The sequence below is a fragment of the Chiloscyllium plagiosum genome, unplaced genomic scaffold, assembly GCF_037043375.1.
Source record: "Chiloscyllium plagiosum isolate Xiang-an unplaced genomic scaffold, Cpla_swu_hap1 HiC_scaffold_26, whole genome shotgun sequence".
Lineage (NCBI taxonomy): Eukaryota > Metazoa > Chordata > Chondrichthyes > Orectolobiformes > Hemiscylliidae > Chiloscyllium > Chiloscyllium plagiosum.
Window position 1 is genome coordinate 45,276,256 of NW_028270164.1, and position 15,975 is coordinate 45,292,230.

The following is a 15,975-nucleotide window of genomic DNA, read 5'->3' on the forward strand; positions in this document are numbered from 1 at the left end:
AATAATCAGGACCAAAGCAAGTGTCATTGAAATCTACTGTCAAAACTAATGGACGTCACCAGTGTTTTAGAATACATTTTCTGTTGTTTGTATTTTGATTATAAGCAGTTCTGCAAATAAAAACAAGTTTTAGGATTTTGCAATTCTCATTTTTGTTTGAAATTGGTCATCAGTAGTACACACAGACATTATAAAATTTGATAATACAACATATTATCACACAATGGTGGCTCAGTGATTAGCACTGCTACCTTACAGCGCGAGGGACTCAGGTTCAATTTCTGCCTCAGGCAACTGTCTGTGTGACATTTTGACATTCTCCCTGTGTCCGCGTGGGTTTCCTCCCACAATCCAAAGATGTGCAGGTCAGGTGAAGTGGCTATGCTAAATTGCCCATAGTGTTAGATGCATATAGGGTAGGGGAATGGGTTTGGGTGGGTTACTGTTCAGAGGCTCAGTGTGGACTTGTTAGGCCAAAGGGCCTGTTTCCATACTGTAGGAAATCTAATCTTGGGGCAGCATGGTGGCTCAGTGGTTAGCACTGCTGCCTCACAGCACCAGGGTCCCAAGTTCGATTCCAGTCTTGGGTGACTATCTGTGTGGAGTTTACACATTCTCCCACTGTCTGCATGGGTTTCCTGCGGGTGCTCCAGTTTCCTCCCACAGGCCAAAGATGTGCAGGTTAGGTGAATTGGCCATGTTAACTTGTTGTTAAAATTTTCAATTCAGAATGGTAAATGTTTCCAAAGTTATCTTCTACTTTGATAAACAAGAATCAAAGTTCAGTGGAAGAACACAAATTCCCCTACAAAGTTTGACAATTTGCAAGTGCTGAGCTTTGCTGCATTTGTTAATGTGTTTTATACTTTCTCTTAAAATATTAAGAGAACAATAGCATCAAAAGATTTCAGACTGACATAACACCAACTCTGCACTGAAGTCATACAGTTTTCACCAGTTAAACTTTGTTTACTTTTGCAGGTCTTGCCAGCATGCGAAATGGAAACAGACACAATTTGTTCAAATTTATGTTGCTCTCCATTCTCTTGTCCCACACAAGTATCTGATGGCGAAGAAGGCCCGTTTGCTGTCAATGATGTGCTTGCATTCAGTGGTGATAGCCTATGAGACAGGTGATGTTTTGGATTGCTGTTTCTAGTTGGTTGCTTTGCTAAATAATGATGTGCAGATTTCCCATCTTGGTACCAGTTCAGCAAAGAAGCTTGTCTTGCCCTTACAGGTATCCCAAATAAAGGAACTTTGGATTTCTGCTCTTTGAATAAGGGAACTCTTATTTTTTGTTTCACTGGCACTAGAATTCTGTTGATATTTTCTTCATACAATTTATCCTTAATATCAATACTCTTCCCTGCACTCAGATTGCTGTCTTCAGTCAAGTCTTGCCAGACTTGCTTTGGTGGTACCAGTATTTTGTCATTATTTTGGAATGCCTCCTTATTGCTGTCAGAACTTGATCTTTCTATACACAATTTGTTTTTACTGGTGTAGTCTTGTTGCAGTTTTTCTGGTGACTCAAACATGACACCTTTCGGAATAACCAGAGATCTTAGTCTTGTATTCGGGTGAATGAGCATTTTTTTGCATTTTGCCTTCTTCTGCATACATTCTTTTAGTGTTTCTGGAACTTGGATTTGCTTTAAATCATCAATTGGACTGAGGTATTGACAGAAGTATGCCTCACATGCCTTAGTTTTCACCACAGGGATAATAGTACAAGGTTTCAATCTGGCCACAAACTCTTGCAATTCCTGAAACGAGGAGTGATCTGAATAGGGAACCACATGCACATCTTTGTGGCAGACTCTTATTTTTCGGCTTGTGGGGATAATAGCAATAAGATTGAGAGTAGATTTGATAGATGCTTTCAAAACTATAAGGGGCCAGGACAGAGGAGAAAAGGGAAAACCGATCCTAGTGATAGAGGATAATGAATGAGATGGCAAATTTAAGGTAATTGGCAAAGCAAGCCATGGAGACCAGAGGAGAACTTCTTCAGACAGCAAGGAGTTAAGATCGAGAACGCACAGCACAAGGAAATGGTGGAGGCAGGTTTGATTGTGACATTCAAAAAGGGACTTATATTAATATCTGAAAAGAACAAAATTTGGTGAGAAAGTGAGGGAATGGTACTAAGTGCATTCTAAAAGTGATGCAAACAACAGGCCTAATGGCCGCCTCCTGCTCTGCAACAATTCAGTGATTCAGTACTGAACTATTTTTTCCTGTGAGGTCACCTAAAGTCTGGGAAGTATAATGTGCAAACTCATATCTTCAGAACTTGACAACTAACAAAAGATTTCATTGCAAAAAAAACAAAATCTTTCCAACATTCTTCCACTTTCTGAAGTCACCAGCTGATACTAGAGAGCAACTTTAAAGATTCAGCATACCTTGTAGTATCCCACTTGAGCAGTCAGTCCATGTGTGGTGGAATATAAGGAGTTGACCTTTCACTTCCATCAGAAAGAAGAATGTACGACTGTTATTTGGGGGGGAGGGGGAAAGAAGCACTGTCTTATGCAACAAAAGTGAGGGTGACAGAAGGCTGCCCACACATCCCCAGTCTTCTTGGAGTAGTATCCTCTCCAGCACTCAGATTTGTGGTTATTCACATTTCTTCTCCATGCTTCAATAGACAATAGGTGCAGGAGTAGGCCATTCAGCCCTTCGAGCCTGCACCGCCATTCAACATGATCATGGCTGATCATTCCTAATCAGTATCCTGTTCCTGCCTCATCTCCATAACCCTTGATTCCACTATCTTTGAGAACTCTATCCAACTCTTTCTTAAATGAATCCAGAGACTGGGCCTCCACTGCCCTCTGGGGCAGAGCATTCCACACAGCCACCACTCTCTGGGTGAAGAAGTTTCTCCTCATCTCTGTCCTAAATGGTCTACTCCGTATTTTTAAGCTATGTCCTCGGCACTCACCCATCAGTGGAAACATGTTTCCTGTCAGCATCAGGTCTCCACCCTGCATTATAAGCAACCACAGCTCGTGGTCATGCGACTGAGTTGTCTGACTGGCGATTGTCCAGCAGTTCGAGGAGATAGACTGTTTCCTGCCTAACCACCTTTGGCTCAGGATTCTTGCTGCCTCCACAAAATCTAGCTCTTTGGCTATGATGATCTGGGGACACAATCTAAATTTAGTTTTTACCCAGATGTTCTCACACATATTTTCCAACAGTAATATAATCAGCTGTAGATCAGTAGCAGGAACCCTTGCTTATCCAATCATGCCATAGCTACCTATCAAATAACTGAATAGTAAAATTTTATTTGTGACACAGTTTTACATTATTGCTTGATACTCTCCACATGCAATTCTTTCTAAATTTATTAACAGTTATATGCAGCTTTTTAACATTTAAATGAGCTACCATTTGGAGATTGAGGTTATCAATCCCAACAAGATGCTGTCTGTGATGTGCCAAGTCAGACAGTGACAGGCCTACAGCAAACCTTTTATTTTCCAGCATCAATCACTTCTTCCACACAATCCACAATAACACTACACAGAAATAAATCTTAGTCACAGACAGGTCTGCTCAGATTTTTTAAATCTATGCTAAATTATTCTACCTTTATCTCACCTCAGCTGAAGAAAGTCAGTCAAGCCAGGAATAATTCCACAACTGGTCTCAGTGATCTCACTGGCAATGCTGTCAGCTGTGGGCTGGCTCCCAGACAATGCCAGAGCAGACAGTCCAGCCAGCACATGTAAACGAAACTAGCAGTAAGAAGGTTCAAAACTTAGCTGAATATGGAAAAAGTATGTGAGAAAAATGATGTCTCCCTTCACGTATGCATTCTGTGCCTATCCTAGTAGCACAGATATTCACACCCGAATAAGCCATCAAGTTTCACCATATTCTTATATTTTATTAACACAATAACGACTCCAGGAAAGGGGCTGAGCTTTTTAAATTGAGGCAAGTAGTAGGAAAAATAAGATTTGCCACATTCTTACCAATGACTACATTGTGCTCCAGGTGAGCGTTGATTATTGCTTTGATCTCATCAGTAGCTTCTTGACGGGAAGGCACCATGGACTCGGGGTCACAGTTTGTATTGTCTAGATACAGGAGATCTATCCTTCTTTCTGTGTTCAGTGGTGGATGGGTGAACATCACAGGTGTGTAACGGAAATCCGCTATATAAAAAATAAAATCAAAATCTCCATCAATGTTCTCTGGCTGATTTTCAGCATCCCTTAGTTTTTGTATATTGCACATATCTCAGAGTCACAGAGTTGTACAGCACCAAAACAGACACTTCAGTCCAACTTGTCCATTCTGACCAGATACCCAAAATTAATCTAGTCCCATTTGCCAGCATCTGACCCATATCCCTCTAAACCCTTCCTCCTCATTGACCCATCCAGATGCCTTTTAAATGCTGTTATTGTACCAGCCTCCACCACTTCCTCTGGCAGCTCATTCCTTACACGCACCACCCTGTGTGTGAAGAAGTTGTTCCTTAGGTCATGTTAAATCTTTCCCATCTCATCTTAAACCTATGGCCTCTAGGTTTGGACTCCCCTACTCTGAGGAAAGCTATTCACCCCACCCATCTGCTCTTCATGATTTTATAAACCTCTAAAAGATCACCCCTCATCTTCCTAAACTACATGGAGAATAGCCTCAGTCTACTTAGTCTCCTTCCATAGCTCAAATCCTCCAACCCCAGCAACATCCTTGTAAATCATTTCTACACCCTTTCAAGTTTAACAGCAGCTTTCTCACAGCAGGGAGACCGGAATTGAAAGCAGTATTCCAAACATGGCCCAACCAATGCCCTGTATAGCCGCAACATAACAACACAACTGCTATACTCAATGCACTGACCAATTAAGGCAATCGTACCAAACGCTTTCTTCACCACCTTGTCTACCAGTGACTCCACCATCAAGCGAATATGAACCTGAATGTCTTTTTGCCCAGCAACACTCCCATGGGCCCTACAAGTCATGCCCTGATATGCCTTACTAAAAGCAACACCTCACACTTACCTAAATTAAACTCTATCTGCCACTCCACAGCCCATCGGATCAAGGTCCTGTTATACTCTGAGATAACCTTCTTCACTGCATACTACACCACCAATTTTAGTATCATCTGCAAACTTACTAACCATTCCTCCCTACTCACATCCAAATCATTTATATAAGTGACAAAATGTAGTGGACCCAGCACTGATTCTTGCAGCATACTGCGGGTACAAGACCTCCAGCGTGAAAAACAACCCTCTACCAGCAAAGAGGGTTACCTCAGATTACAACAGGATCTGGACCAGATGGGCCAATGGGCTGAGAAGTGGCAGAAGGAGTTTAATTCAGATATATACGAGGTGCTACATTTTGGGAAAGCAAATCTTACCAGGACTTATACACTTAATGGTAAGGTCCTAGGGAGTGTTGCTGAACAAAGAGACCTTGGAGTGCAGGTTCATAGCTCCTTGAAAGTGGAGTCGCAGGTAGATAGGATAGTGAAGAAGGCATTTGGTATGTTTTCCATTATTGGTCAGAGTATTGAGTACAGGAGTTGGGAGGTCATGTTGTGGCTGTACAGAACATTGGTTAGGCCACTGTTGGAATATTATGTGCAATTCAGGTCTCCTTTCTATTGGAAAGATGTTGTGAAACTTGAAAGGGTTCAGAAAAGATTTACAAGGATGTTGCCAGTGTTGGTGGATCTGAGCTATAGGGAGAGGCTGAACAGGCTGGGGCTGTTTTCCCTGGAGCGTCAGAGGCTGAGGGGTGACCTTATAGAGGTTTACAAAATTATGAGGGGCATGGATAGGATAAATAGACAAAGGGATCGGGGAGTCCAGAACTAGAGGGCATAGGTTTAGGGTGAAAGGGGAAAGATATAAAAGAGACCTAGGGGCAACTTTTTCACATAGAGGGTGGTACGTGTATGGAATGAGCTGCAAGAGGATGTGGTGGAGGCTGGTACAATTGCAACATTTAAGAGGCATCTGGATGGGTATATGAATAGGAAGGGTTTGGAGGGATATGGGCCGGGTGCTGGTCGGCGTGGACTAGATTGGGTTGGGATATCTGGTCAGCATGGACAGGTTGGACCGAAGGGTCTGTTTCCCTGCTGTACATCTCTATGACTCTATGACTCTACCACCAACCTCCTTATCCTCCCTTCAAGCCAATTTTGTATCCAAATGGCTAGCTATCCCTGGATTCCACATGACCTAACCTTGCTAATCAATCAATCTACAAAGCAGAACCTTGTCAAACATCTTGCTGAAGTCCATATAGACCATGTTCAATGTTCTGCCTTTGTCAATCTTCTTTGTCACTTCAAAAACTCAATTAAGTTAGTGAGACACAATTTCCCACACACAAATCCATGTTGACTATCCTCTCACCAATCCTTGCCTTTCCATATACATGCAAATCCTGTTCCTCAGAATAGCTTACCAACCATTGACATCAGGCTCACCAATCTTTCGGCCCCTGGCTTTACCTTACCACTTTTCTTAAGTAGTGGCACCACATTAGCCAATCTCCAGTCTTCCAGCACCTCACCTGTGGCTATCAATGATATAAATATCTCAGCAAGGAGCCCAGCAATCACTTCCCTAGCTTCCCATAAAATTATAGGATACACCTGATCAGATCCTGGGGATTTATCCACCTTTATGCATTTTAAGACATCCAGCACCACCTTTTCTGTAATATGGACACTTTTCAAGATATCACTATTTATTTCTTCAAGTTCTCTAGCTTCCATATCCTCCTCCACAGTAAAATACTGACAAAGTGCTCATTCAGTACCTCACCCATCTTCAGTGTTTCCGCACGTCAATGGCCTTGTTGATTCTTAAGGGGCTCTATTCCCACCCTTGTTACTGTTTTGCCCTTAATGTATTTGTAGAATCTCTTTGGATTCTCCTTAAGCCTATTTGCCAAAGCTTTTTCATGTCACTTTTTTGCTCTCCTGATTTTCCTCGAGTATACTCTGACTGCCCCTAGAGTCTATAGGGATTCACTCGATCCCAGCTGTCTACACTGACTATAAGCCTCCTCTCTTTTCTTGACCAGAGTGTCAATTTCTCGAGTCATCCTCTAGTCATTCAGCATTCCTTATACTTCCCTTCACACGAACAGGAATATACCTACTCTGGACTCCCACGAGCACATTTTTTAAGGCCTCCAATCTTCCAAACATCCCTTTACCTGTGAATAGCTTCTCCTTATGAGCTTTTGAAAGTTCCTGCCTAATACCCTCAAAATTGGCCTTCTACTAATTTAGAACATTAACTTTTTAATCAGGTCTATCCTTTTCCTTTATTCTAAAACTAATAGAATTATGATCACTCGTCCCAAAGTGCTCCCCCACTCAGTCACTTGCGCTGCCTTATTTCCTTAGAGAAGGTCAACTTTTGTTCCTTCTCTCTAGGTATCCACACACTGAATCGGAAAATGCTCTTGTACACACTTAAATTCCTCTCCATCCAAGCCCTTGATACAATGGCAGTCCTAGTCTATGTCTGGAAAGTTAAGATCCCTTACAATTACAACCCTATCAAAGATCTCCTTACAAATGTGCTTCTCAATTTCCTGCTGACTCTTGGGGAGAGCCGACAGTACAATCCCAATGGGAAGATCACCCTTTCTTATGTGTCAGTTCCACATATAACTCCACTGGACTTAATCTCAGGAGTATTCTCCACAAGTACATCCCAAATGTTATAATTAACCAAAATTGCCACTCCCCCTCCTTTCTTGCCCCCCCCCCTTCAATCCTTCATATAGCATCTATATCCCGCAGCTTTCAGCTGCCAGTGCTGCCCTTCCCTGAACCACTTTTCTGTGACAGCAAAGGTATCCAGTCCCATGTTCCCAACCATGCCCTGAGTTCAACCGCCTTACCTGTCCGGCCTCTTGCATTGAAGTAAATGCAATTTATCAGTCTAGCCTCGTGCTCTGCCTTGCTCTAGCCTGCCCTGACTATTTGACTTGCTCCTCTTCCTATCTATAGCAGCCTTCGACTTATTTCATTTCTCATACTCCCTTTGGATTCCAGCAGCACATTCCTTTTTTGATGTCACTAGCTGTCGCAGGTTAAATGAAATGCTCAGTGTGAATGTTGGTGAATAGGTGAGCAGGTATGCGGGTTACACCATGGAAATGTATGGGCATAGTTATCTTAGTTACCCAGAAGTTACTCAGATGACTATTCCTTTGCCCAACATTTCCTGGGAAAGCACCTGGACAAATAACATTGGAACAAAACTACAGTTTTGCATATAACCTGGACAGCAGGGAATTACCTATCTGGAATTTAATTTTTCTGAGCAAGTTCTACAGAGGTCATACTGGGACTTCCTAATGATCCCAAAACGCAGGTCAGGTTGTATACCTGATCTCTGGTAAGCCAGAGATTGAAGGATCTGAGCCAATATGTCCCATGCCCCTTACTTCCAGAAGTGCAATGGGAGAAATGATGGAGAGGAAAGAGGTAACACCACAGATGAGGGGCTTCGGAAATAAGTACAGACAACATAAAAGGAAAGAAAGTAAAGAGGTGATCAAATAGAGACATTAAAAATGATAAAATATGTTTACAATTCCATTATAAGCTATTTGCACTAGTCAACAAACTTGCATTAATAGGGCACAAGTTAAAATAACCATGCAAGAGACAAGTTATTTTTACGTACAAGAATTGCTAAAGCAAATAAAGAAATATCCTACCAAAAAGTGGTGAAAACAGGAACCATAAAAGATTTTTAAATGGATGTGGAATATTACTTTTAAAAGAAAAACTGAAACAAAACTAGGAAACATCAGTTGTCTTAAGTGAAAATATTTCACTCTATTTAGCTGTGTACCATTTGTAAAGTAAAAAAAAGTTACCAGCTTTCTTTTTAAGGTAAATATCACCTTCCTTAAGTCTTTTCATTTAATCCCACAGTCATGCTCTGACTTGTCTTTTTGGACAGTAATTGCTTGTCTTCCAGTTATTGACTCAACTGACCAGTCACTCCAGGCTGTGAAGCAATCCAGCTATTTGACCATGGGGGGCATCACCATCAAGCCAAATCATGTTCAAAGCCAAAAATCAAATACGTGCGTTTACAGGGTGAGGGTTAGGCAGGGGGAAGGAGTGCTGGCTTTCCCCTGTACAGCCAATGGGAAAATGTCTCTTATAAAACTCCAGCAATTTGACTGGTTGAGATCAGCTAACTGAACACAGACTGGAGCATCAAGCAAATGCCACATCACTCAGTGCAGTGGCCTGCTGAGCCACCAGGTGGAGCTCCTTAATCACTGAATAAAAGTAATTCCTTAATGAACAAGGAAGACGATATTTGTTAAATCAAGCTGCAGGGTATTGTAATCTGCCACAGCTCACTGGTTACTTTTTCCTTTCCATCAACTCGTCACGTTTCTGAGCAGAAAGTCTGCGATGGATACCCTAACTTTTCGACATGGTTTCTTGCATTGACATTCCAGCAATGCTGGAAAATTTGATTCACCAAAGCCACTCAATTACTTTCAAAGCTGCAGTGATCTGAAAAAGAATGCGCGAGCAAGAACAAAGGAGAACAATACAGCACAGGAATAGGCTCTTCAGCCTTCCAAGCCTGCGCCAACACATTTTGCCCTTCCATGCTAAAACTGCCTGCACTTACTGGATCCATAGCCCTCTATTCCTTTCATATTCACTTATTTGTCCAGGTGCTTCTTGAATGCTCCATTATGTCTGCTTCCGCCAATTCCTCTGGCAACACTTTTCAGGCACTCACCACTCTTTGAAAAACTTGCCTCCATATCTCTTTTAAACTCCACTCCTCCCCCCACCACCGCAACACCTTGAACCTGGGTCCCCTAGCAATTGATCCCTCCACCCTGGGAAAATGCCTCATACTTTCCACTCTATCCATGCCATTCACAATCTTATAAACTTCTGTGAGGTCACTTCTCAAACTCCTGTGTTCCAGTGAAAACAAACCCAGTCTATCCAACCTTCCTTCATAGTTAAAATCCCAATACCAGTAAACACTCTGGTAAATCTTTTCTATACCCTCTCCAAAACATCCACATCTTTCTGGTAATGTGGTGACCAGAACTGGATGCAATATTCCAAGTGTGACCTAACTAAAGTTCTAGAATTCTGCAGCATAACTTGATTATCCCTATACTCCATGGTCCTTTCAATGAAGGCAAGCATGCCATAAGCCTATTTTACCACCTTATTTATCTGCACTGCCACCTTCAGTGATCTGTCGACCTGCACACTTAGATCCCTCTGCATATCAATACTCCTCAGGGTTCTGCCATTCACTGTGTAAGTTCCACCCGTACTTGACCTTCCAAAAGGCATCACCTCACGTTTGTCCGGATTAAACACTGTCTGCCATTTTTCTGCCCAGGTCTCCAGTTAATCTATATTCTACTGTATTCTCTGACAATCCTCCTCACTATCTGCAATTTCACCAATCTTTGTTTGGTCTGTAAACTTACTAATTAGACTAGCTATGCTTTCCTCCAAATCACTTACATAGATCACGAACAGCAGAGGTGCCAGCATTAATCCCTGTGGAAGACCATTAGTCACAAATCGCCATTCCGAAAAGCATCCTTCCACCACTATCCTCGGTCCCCTATGACTAAGCCAGTTCTGTATCCAGTTTTCCAGCTCACCTCTTGTACCAGTCTGACACGAGGAACCTTGTCAAAGGCTTTACGGAAGTCCATGTAGACAACATTCAACCGCTTTTCCCTCAATCACCTTCATCACCTCCTCAAAAACCTTGATTAATTTAGTGAGGAAAGACCTCCCCTGCGCAAAAACCATGCTGTCCATTGCTAAAAAGTCCATTAGCTACTAAATGTGTATAGATCTTGTCCCTGGGAATCTTTTCCAATGACTTCCCAAATACTAGTGTGAGACTCACAGGCCTGTAATTTCCTGGATTATCCCTGCTACCCTTCTTCAACAATGGGACTATGTTGCTATCTAAAGTAACTGTTCATCTACCTTTTATTTACGTCTATGCTATCCAGCTCCATCCTTTTCACTGTACACTCTCAAATTCTTTTCCGTCCAGCCAGCTAAACCAGACAATTTCAAGAAAATCCATTCATGGAAACTAAATTTCCAGCCCTGCTGAGATGAATAAAAGGACTGGAATTTTCATTCTATCGTAAGGGTAATAGAGAAGTATAACAACACACCCTTGTGTTTGACCAAATTGAACAAGTCTCAAGCTAAAAGGGAGTGGCAACTTCAATATCTTGCTTGTTCACTCCAGAAAAGGTCTTCTGAAAGCTTCAATTAGAATTCTAAGAATCTTCATTTTTGAAGTACATAAAAGTTGAAGTTTCTTAAAGTAAAACTATCTGTAGCCACCGGATTTCAAAATAAAACTTCTTTAAAATATAAATACAGTATTTGTGCATTTTTAGGAAGTTTCATTTTGTCTAACTTCAGACAGCCTCAGGAGAGAAGGCAAACAGGTTTGAGGCATTCAGGTCTTTCCCTAGGTTTCTTCTGCAAAATGGCAAAATAGTAGTCTCTAATTAATGATTCCATCTCAATGTAGCTGAGTTAGGAATTTTAACCAATGGAGATGGTGGCATAGTGGTTATGTTGAGGCTGTTTCCCGAGAAACATGGGTTCAATTCCATCATAGTCACTGTGGGAATTACAATTAAATTAATGCACCAAGAATTAAAAACCAATCTAACAGTGATCATGAAATCATTGTCGATTGTCACAAAAGTCCATCTGGCTCACTAACAGAGGAGATTGGACATAGATACAACTTCAGACCCACAGCAACATGACTGACACTGAAATGTCATTTGAAGTTGCTCAGCAAGCCTCCGAGTTGTACAAACCAGGTAAGAGAGGGACGAAACTGGCTGTACTCTGGAAGCAAAATATCATTCACAGCACTGTCAACCTTGCAAAACCCTCCTTATTGAAATGTGGGGATGTCAAGATTGGAAGAGGTGCCTCCCAGACTAGTCAAACATGGCCTAACATTGTAATACTCTCAAAAATCATACTTTACATGTCCCAGCTCCCACCACAACTATCCCTAGTGTGGGGAGGGAATTGCCATCTTGGTAGTCCTTAACATTGATTCCAGACTCTATGGAATCTCCAGGCATCGGGTCCAACATCAACAAGGAAACCTATTGATTACCATCAACTACAGGCTACCACTGTGCATTCCATCCCCAATTAAATAGTACTCTTCCATCACTAGAAAAGCACTGAGGGTAGCAAGAACACGAAATGTCCTCTTGGGTGGCAGACTTCAATGTCCATTATCAGAAGTGGCTCAGAAACACTCCTACTAACCGAGCCGGCCAAAACTCAATAGGCTGAGGCTGTTTTTCCTGGAGCATCCGAGGCTGAGGGATAACCTCAGAGGTTTATAAAATCATGAAGGACATGGGAGACAATAAACAGACAAGATCTTTCCCCTCAATTGGAGGAGTCCAGAACTGGACAGAATAGGTTTAAGATGAGAGGGGAAAGATTTCAAAGGGACCTAAGGGACAATGTTTTCACGCAAAGGGTGGTGCATGCATGGAATGAGCTGCCAGAGGAAGTGGTGGAGGCTGATACAATCACAACATTTAAAAGGTATCTGCATGGGTGTATCAATAGGAAGGGTTTAAAGGGATATGGGCCAAGTGCTGGCAAATGGAACTGGATTAATTAGGATATCTGATCAGCATGGACAAGTTGGACCGAAGGGTCTGTTCTGTGTTGTACATCCCTAGGACTCTATGACATGTCTGATGGGTTTGCCACTGATGGTGAGGAAACCAACAAAAGGGAAAGTCTCCCCAACCTGATAATCATCAATCAAGCTGTCACAGATTCACCTATCCATGACCATACTGATAGAAGTGACTACTGCATTGTCCTTGTAAAGGTAAAGTCCCAACTCAAATTGGGGATACACTGCATCATGTTGCCTGGTACCATCATCAAGTTAAATGTAATACATTTTAAACAGATCAGCAATTCAAAACTGGACAACTATGAGGTTCTGTGGGTCATCAGCTACAGCAGAATTTTTTTTAAATGGAACGAGGACATCACTGGTTATGCCAGTATATATTACACTTCCCTAATAGTCCAGCTGAGAAACAGCCACAATGTTGTGGGTCTGGAGTCACATGTGGGCCAGGTAAGGATGTCTTATTTCCTTTCCTGAAGGACGTTGGTGAACTAAGTGGGTTTTTCTGACAATTGCTAACAGTTTAATGGTCATCAATAGACTGTTAATCCCAGATTTTGGTTAAATTTAAATCCTGCTCTCTGTCAAACAAGAAGCTTGGCCCCCAGAACATTACCTGGAACTCTGCATTCATAGTCAAGTGATAATGCCACTAGGCCAGTTCTTCAAAGTAGTGTTCTAAGCGCAATCATCTTCAGCTGTTTCCATCATAAAGTCAGAAATAGCATTTTCACAGATAATTGTACAATATTTAACAACATTCATGACTCCTCAGGTAATGAAACAGCCCATATTCATATTTAGTCAGACCTGGAGAGCATCCAGGCTTGGGTTGATCTGTGCATCACACAAAATGCAAGTCAATAACCATCTGTAACAAGCGAGGCTCTAATCACCTTCCATGACATTCTTCTGAAACCATCACTGAAACCCCCAATATTAATATCCGGATGGTTATCACTGACCAGAAACTGAACTGGACCAGCCATATAAGTACTGTGGATACAATACCAGTTCAGAGACTAAATACTATGCTGCAAGTAGCTCAACTCCTGACTCACCAAAGCCTGTCCACCTTTGACAAGGCATAAGTTAGGAGAAGAATACTCTCCACCTTCTTAGATGAGTACAGCTCCAACAACACTCAAGAAGCTCAACATCATTCATGACAAACCAGCTCCCTTGATTGGCACGGCATCCATAAACCTTCACTCCCTCCACCATCTACAGTGGCAGCCTGTGTATCATCTCTGTGTACTCACAGAGGTTCCTTGAAAAGCGCCTTTCAAACACAAGCCTCTATCACTTCGAAGGGCAAGGGCATCAGATGCATGGGAACATAACCACCTGTAAGTTCCCCACCAAGCCATACATCATGCTTGGACTTGATGACTTCTATGACTGCTTCACCTTCACTGGGTCACAATTCTGGAACTCCCTCCCTCATAGTATTGTGGTTATACCTACATCATAAAAACTGAAGAAGTCCGAAAAAGGCAGTTCATTGCCACCTTCTGCAGGGCAATTGGGAAAGGGCAATAAATATTGGCCAGCCAGTGTCACTCACATGGCACGATCAAATAAAACCCAAACTCCAAATTGTCCCTTGTGTCACATTCAGCAACATTAAATAAAGTTGACTTGAAACAGATGCATTTGTAAATAATCTACAATACAATGAATAGATCATAACATACGTTTAGAAGATACCTGTATACAGAACTGTGCCAAAATAACCTTCAAAGAGAAACATGACGGAGCCAGGGCAGTGATTGCTGTCAATCAATGTCACAGTCATCGTCTCTTTCCCAAATTCATCAAGATATAGGAGGTGGCTCTCCCCTAACTCCAATGGGTGGATCCAGATTTCATCCAACTAACAAAAAAAAATAAAAACAAACAGGTCAAGGCAAATAATGAAATTTCACAAATGAATCAGCTTAAGGGGGAGAACAGAACAAAAATGTTCCATACTGGTTAAAGGGAGAGGTAGGTCATTGCAGCTGGGATGAAAAGGCCAGGACACAAGTCAGTTAGAGGCAGAAACAACACAAATGTTTTTTATTTTGGGCAGACCTAGTCCAAAGATGTAGACCACTCAAAATGTAAAACAAAGGCAGAAGGGGACAGACTGAGAAAAGAATAAGGTGACATGTAGGAGTAATTAACAGTTTAGAACTGGTTGGAGTAATTCAACAACATTATCATAATGCATGCACTTTGCCAAGAAGAAATAGCCTAACTTTAAACAACAAAGACTCAAAGCCGATTTCATAGTGCAGTACTGGACAGTTTCCAAACCAGTTACATTTCAGCTTCAAAACATGTGCAGGTGTTCTATCAAAGTACGCCAGTTTTGACCTATGAGGATCAAGTGACAATGATATTACTGGCCAGCAAGTCTGAGCAATTATAGAGTTTAGGAAAACTGTAAGTTATAGCAAATGGCAAACCAGAGAGGGAAAAGGTAAAATTTGAAAAGGTTTGGAGGCTGTTATTTTGTGGAAAGGATGCAGGATCAAGTGAAGAACAGGATGTAAGAAGAGAAATTCAAAATAGTCTGAGGGAACCCAATCAATGACAGAGAACAAGGCAATCAAAAAGGCCTGTCTGATCAAGTCAGGGGATATTGACGTGTTAAAGGAGTCAATTTGGAAATGAAATAGAAAGGGGGAAGTCAATCATTTTTGGTAGGGAAGGTGGAACTTGGAATTAGTAAGTGTGTTATATGCTGTTACTGTGTTTTGGAACTTTGGAGAAAAAGAAAGTAAAAATAACAGCACTTTTAAAAGGGAGAGAAATAGACAAAGGCAGCACATGGTCAGGCAGTGCAGGGGAGATTCAGAGAGAGAGAGAGAGTGGCTGTTTGAATTCATGTATTGGTGGACATCGGAGTGCGTCTGGGAAGATTAACAAACATTGAAATTCACAACTGATCTTGGAGGAACTTGTTTGGGAGAAGTCATAGCACAGAAACAGATAAATGCATATTTTTAAGTGTGGCCTTACAGTAAGCTTGCAGTAGTGAGTAGAATGGGATCTTTCTTGATTATCTGTTTTATTGGGATATGTCTCTTGATTAAATTTAAAAATATAAGGCATAAGTATTAAGTTAGCCTGGTGCAGTGTCTTATAGTAGAATAAAACAGTACTACTTTCTAAGTCTGTGGACTGAAAGAAACAAAAACTGTCCTCAGGAGAGTGATATGCTCTTTTTGTCA

At 41.6% G+C, this 15,975-nt stretch overlaps 1 protein-coding gene across 1 annotated transcript; it reads right to left on the minus strand.

Moving 5' to 3' along the window:
- Nucleotides 1-872: 872 nt before the first annotated feature.
- Nucleotides 873-14,614, minus strand: LOC148145155 (5' exonuclease Apollo-like). Its single transcript, XM_087973397.1, has 3 exons — nt 14,465-14,614; nt 3,996-4,178; nt 873-1,891 (listed from the first exon to the last, which is right to left on the minus strand). The coding sequence occupies exons 1-3, from the start codon at nt 14,550-14,552 to the stop codon at nt 873-875; spliced, it is 1,290 nt and encodes a 429-aa protein (XP_087829523.1). The 5' UTR covers nt 14,553-14,614.
- Between the last annotated feature and the right edge of the window lie 1,361 nt (nt 14,615-15,975).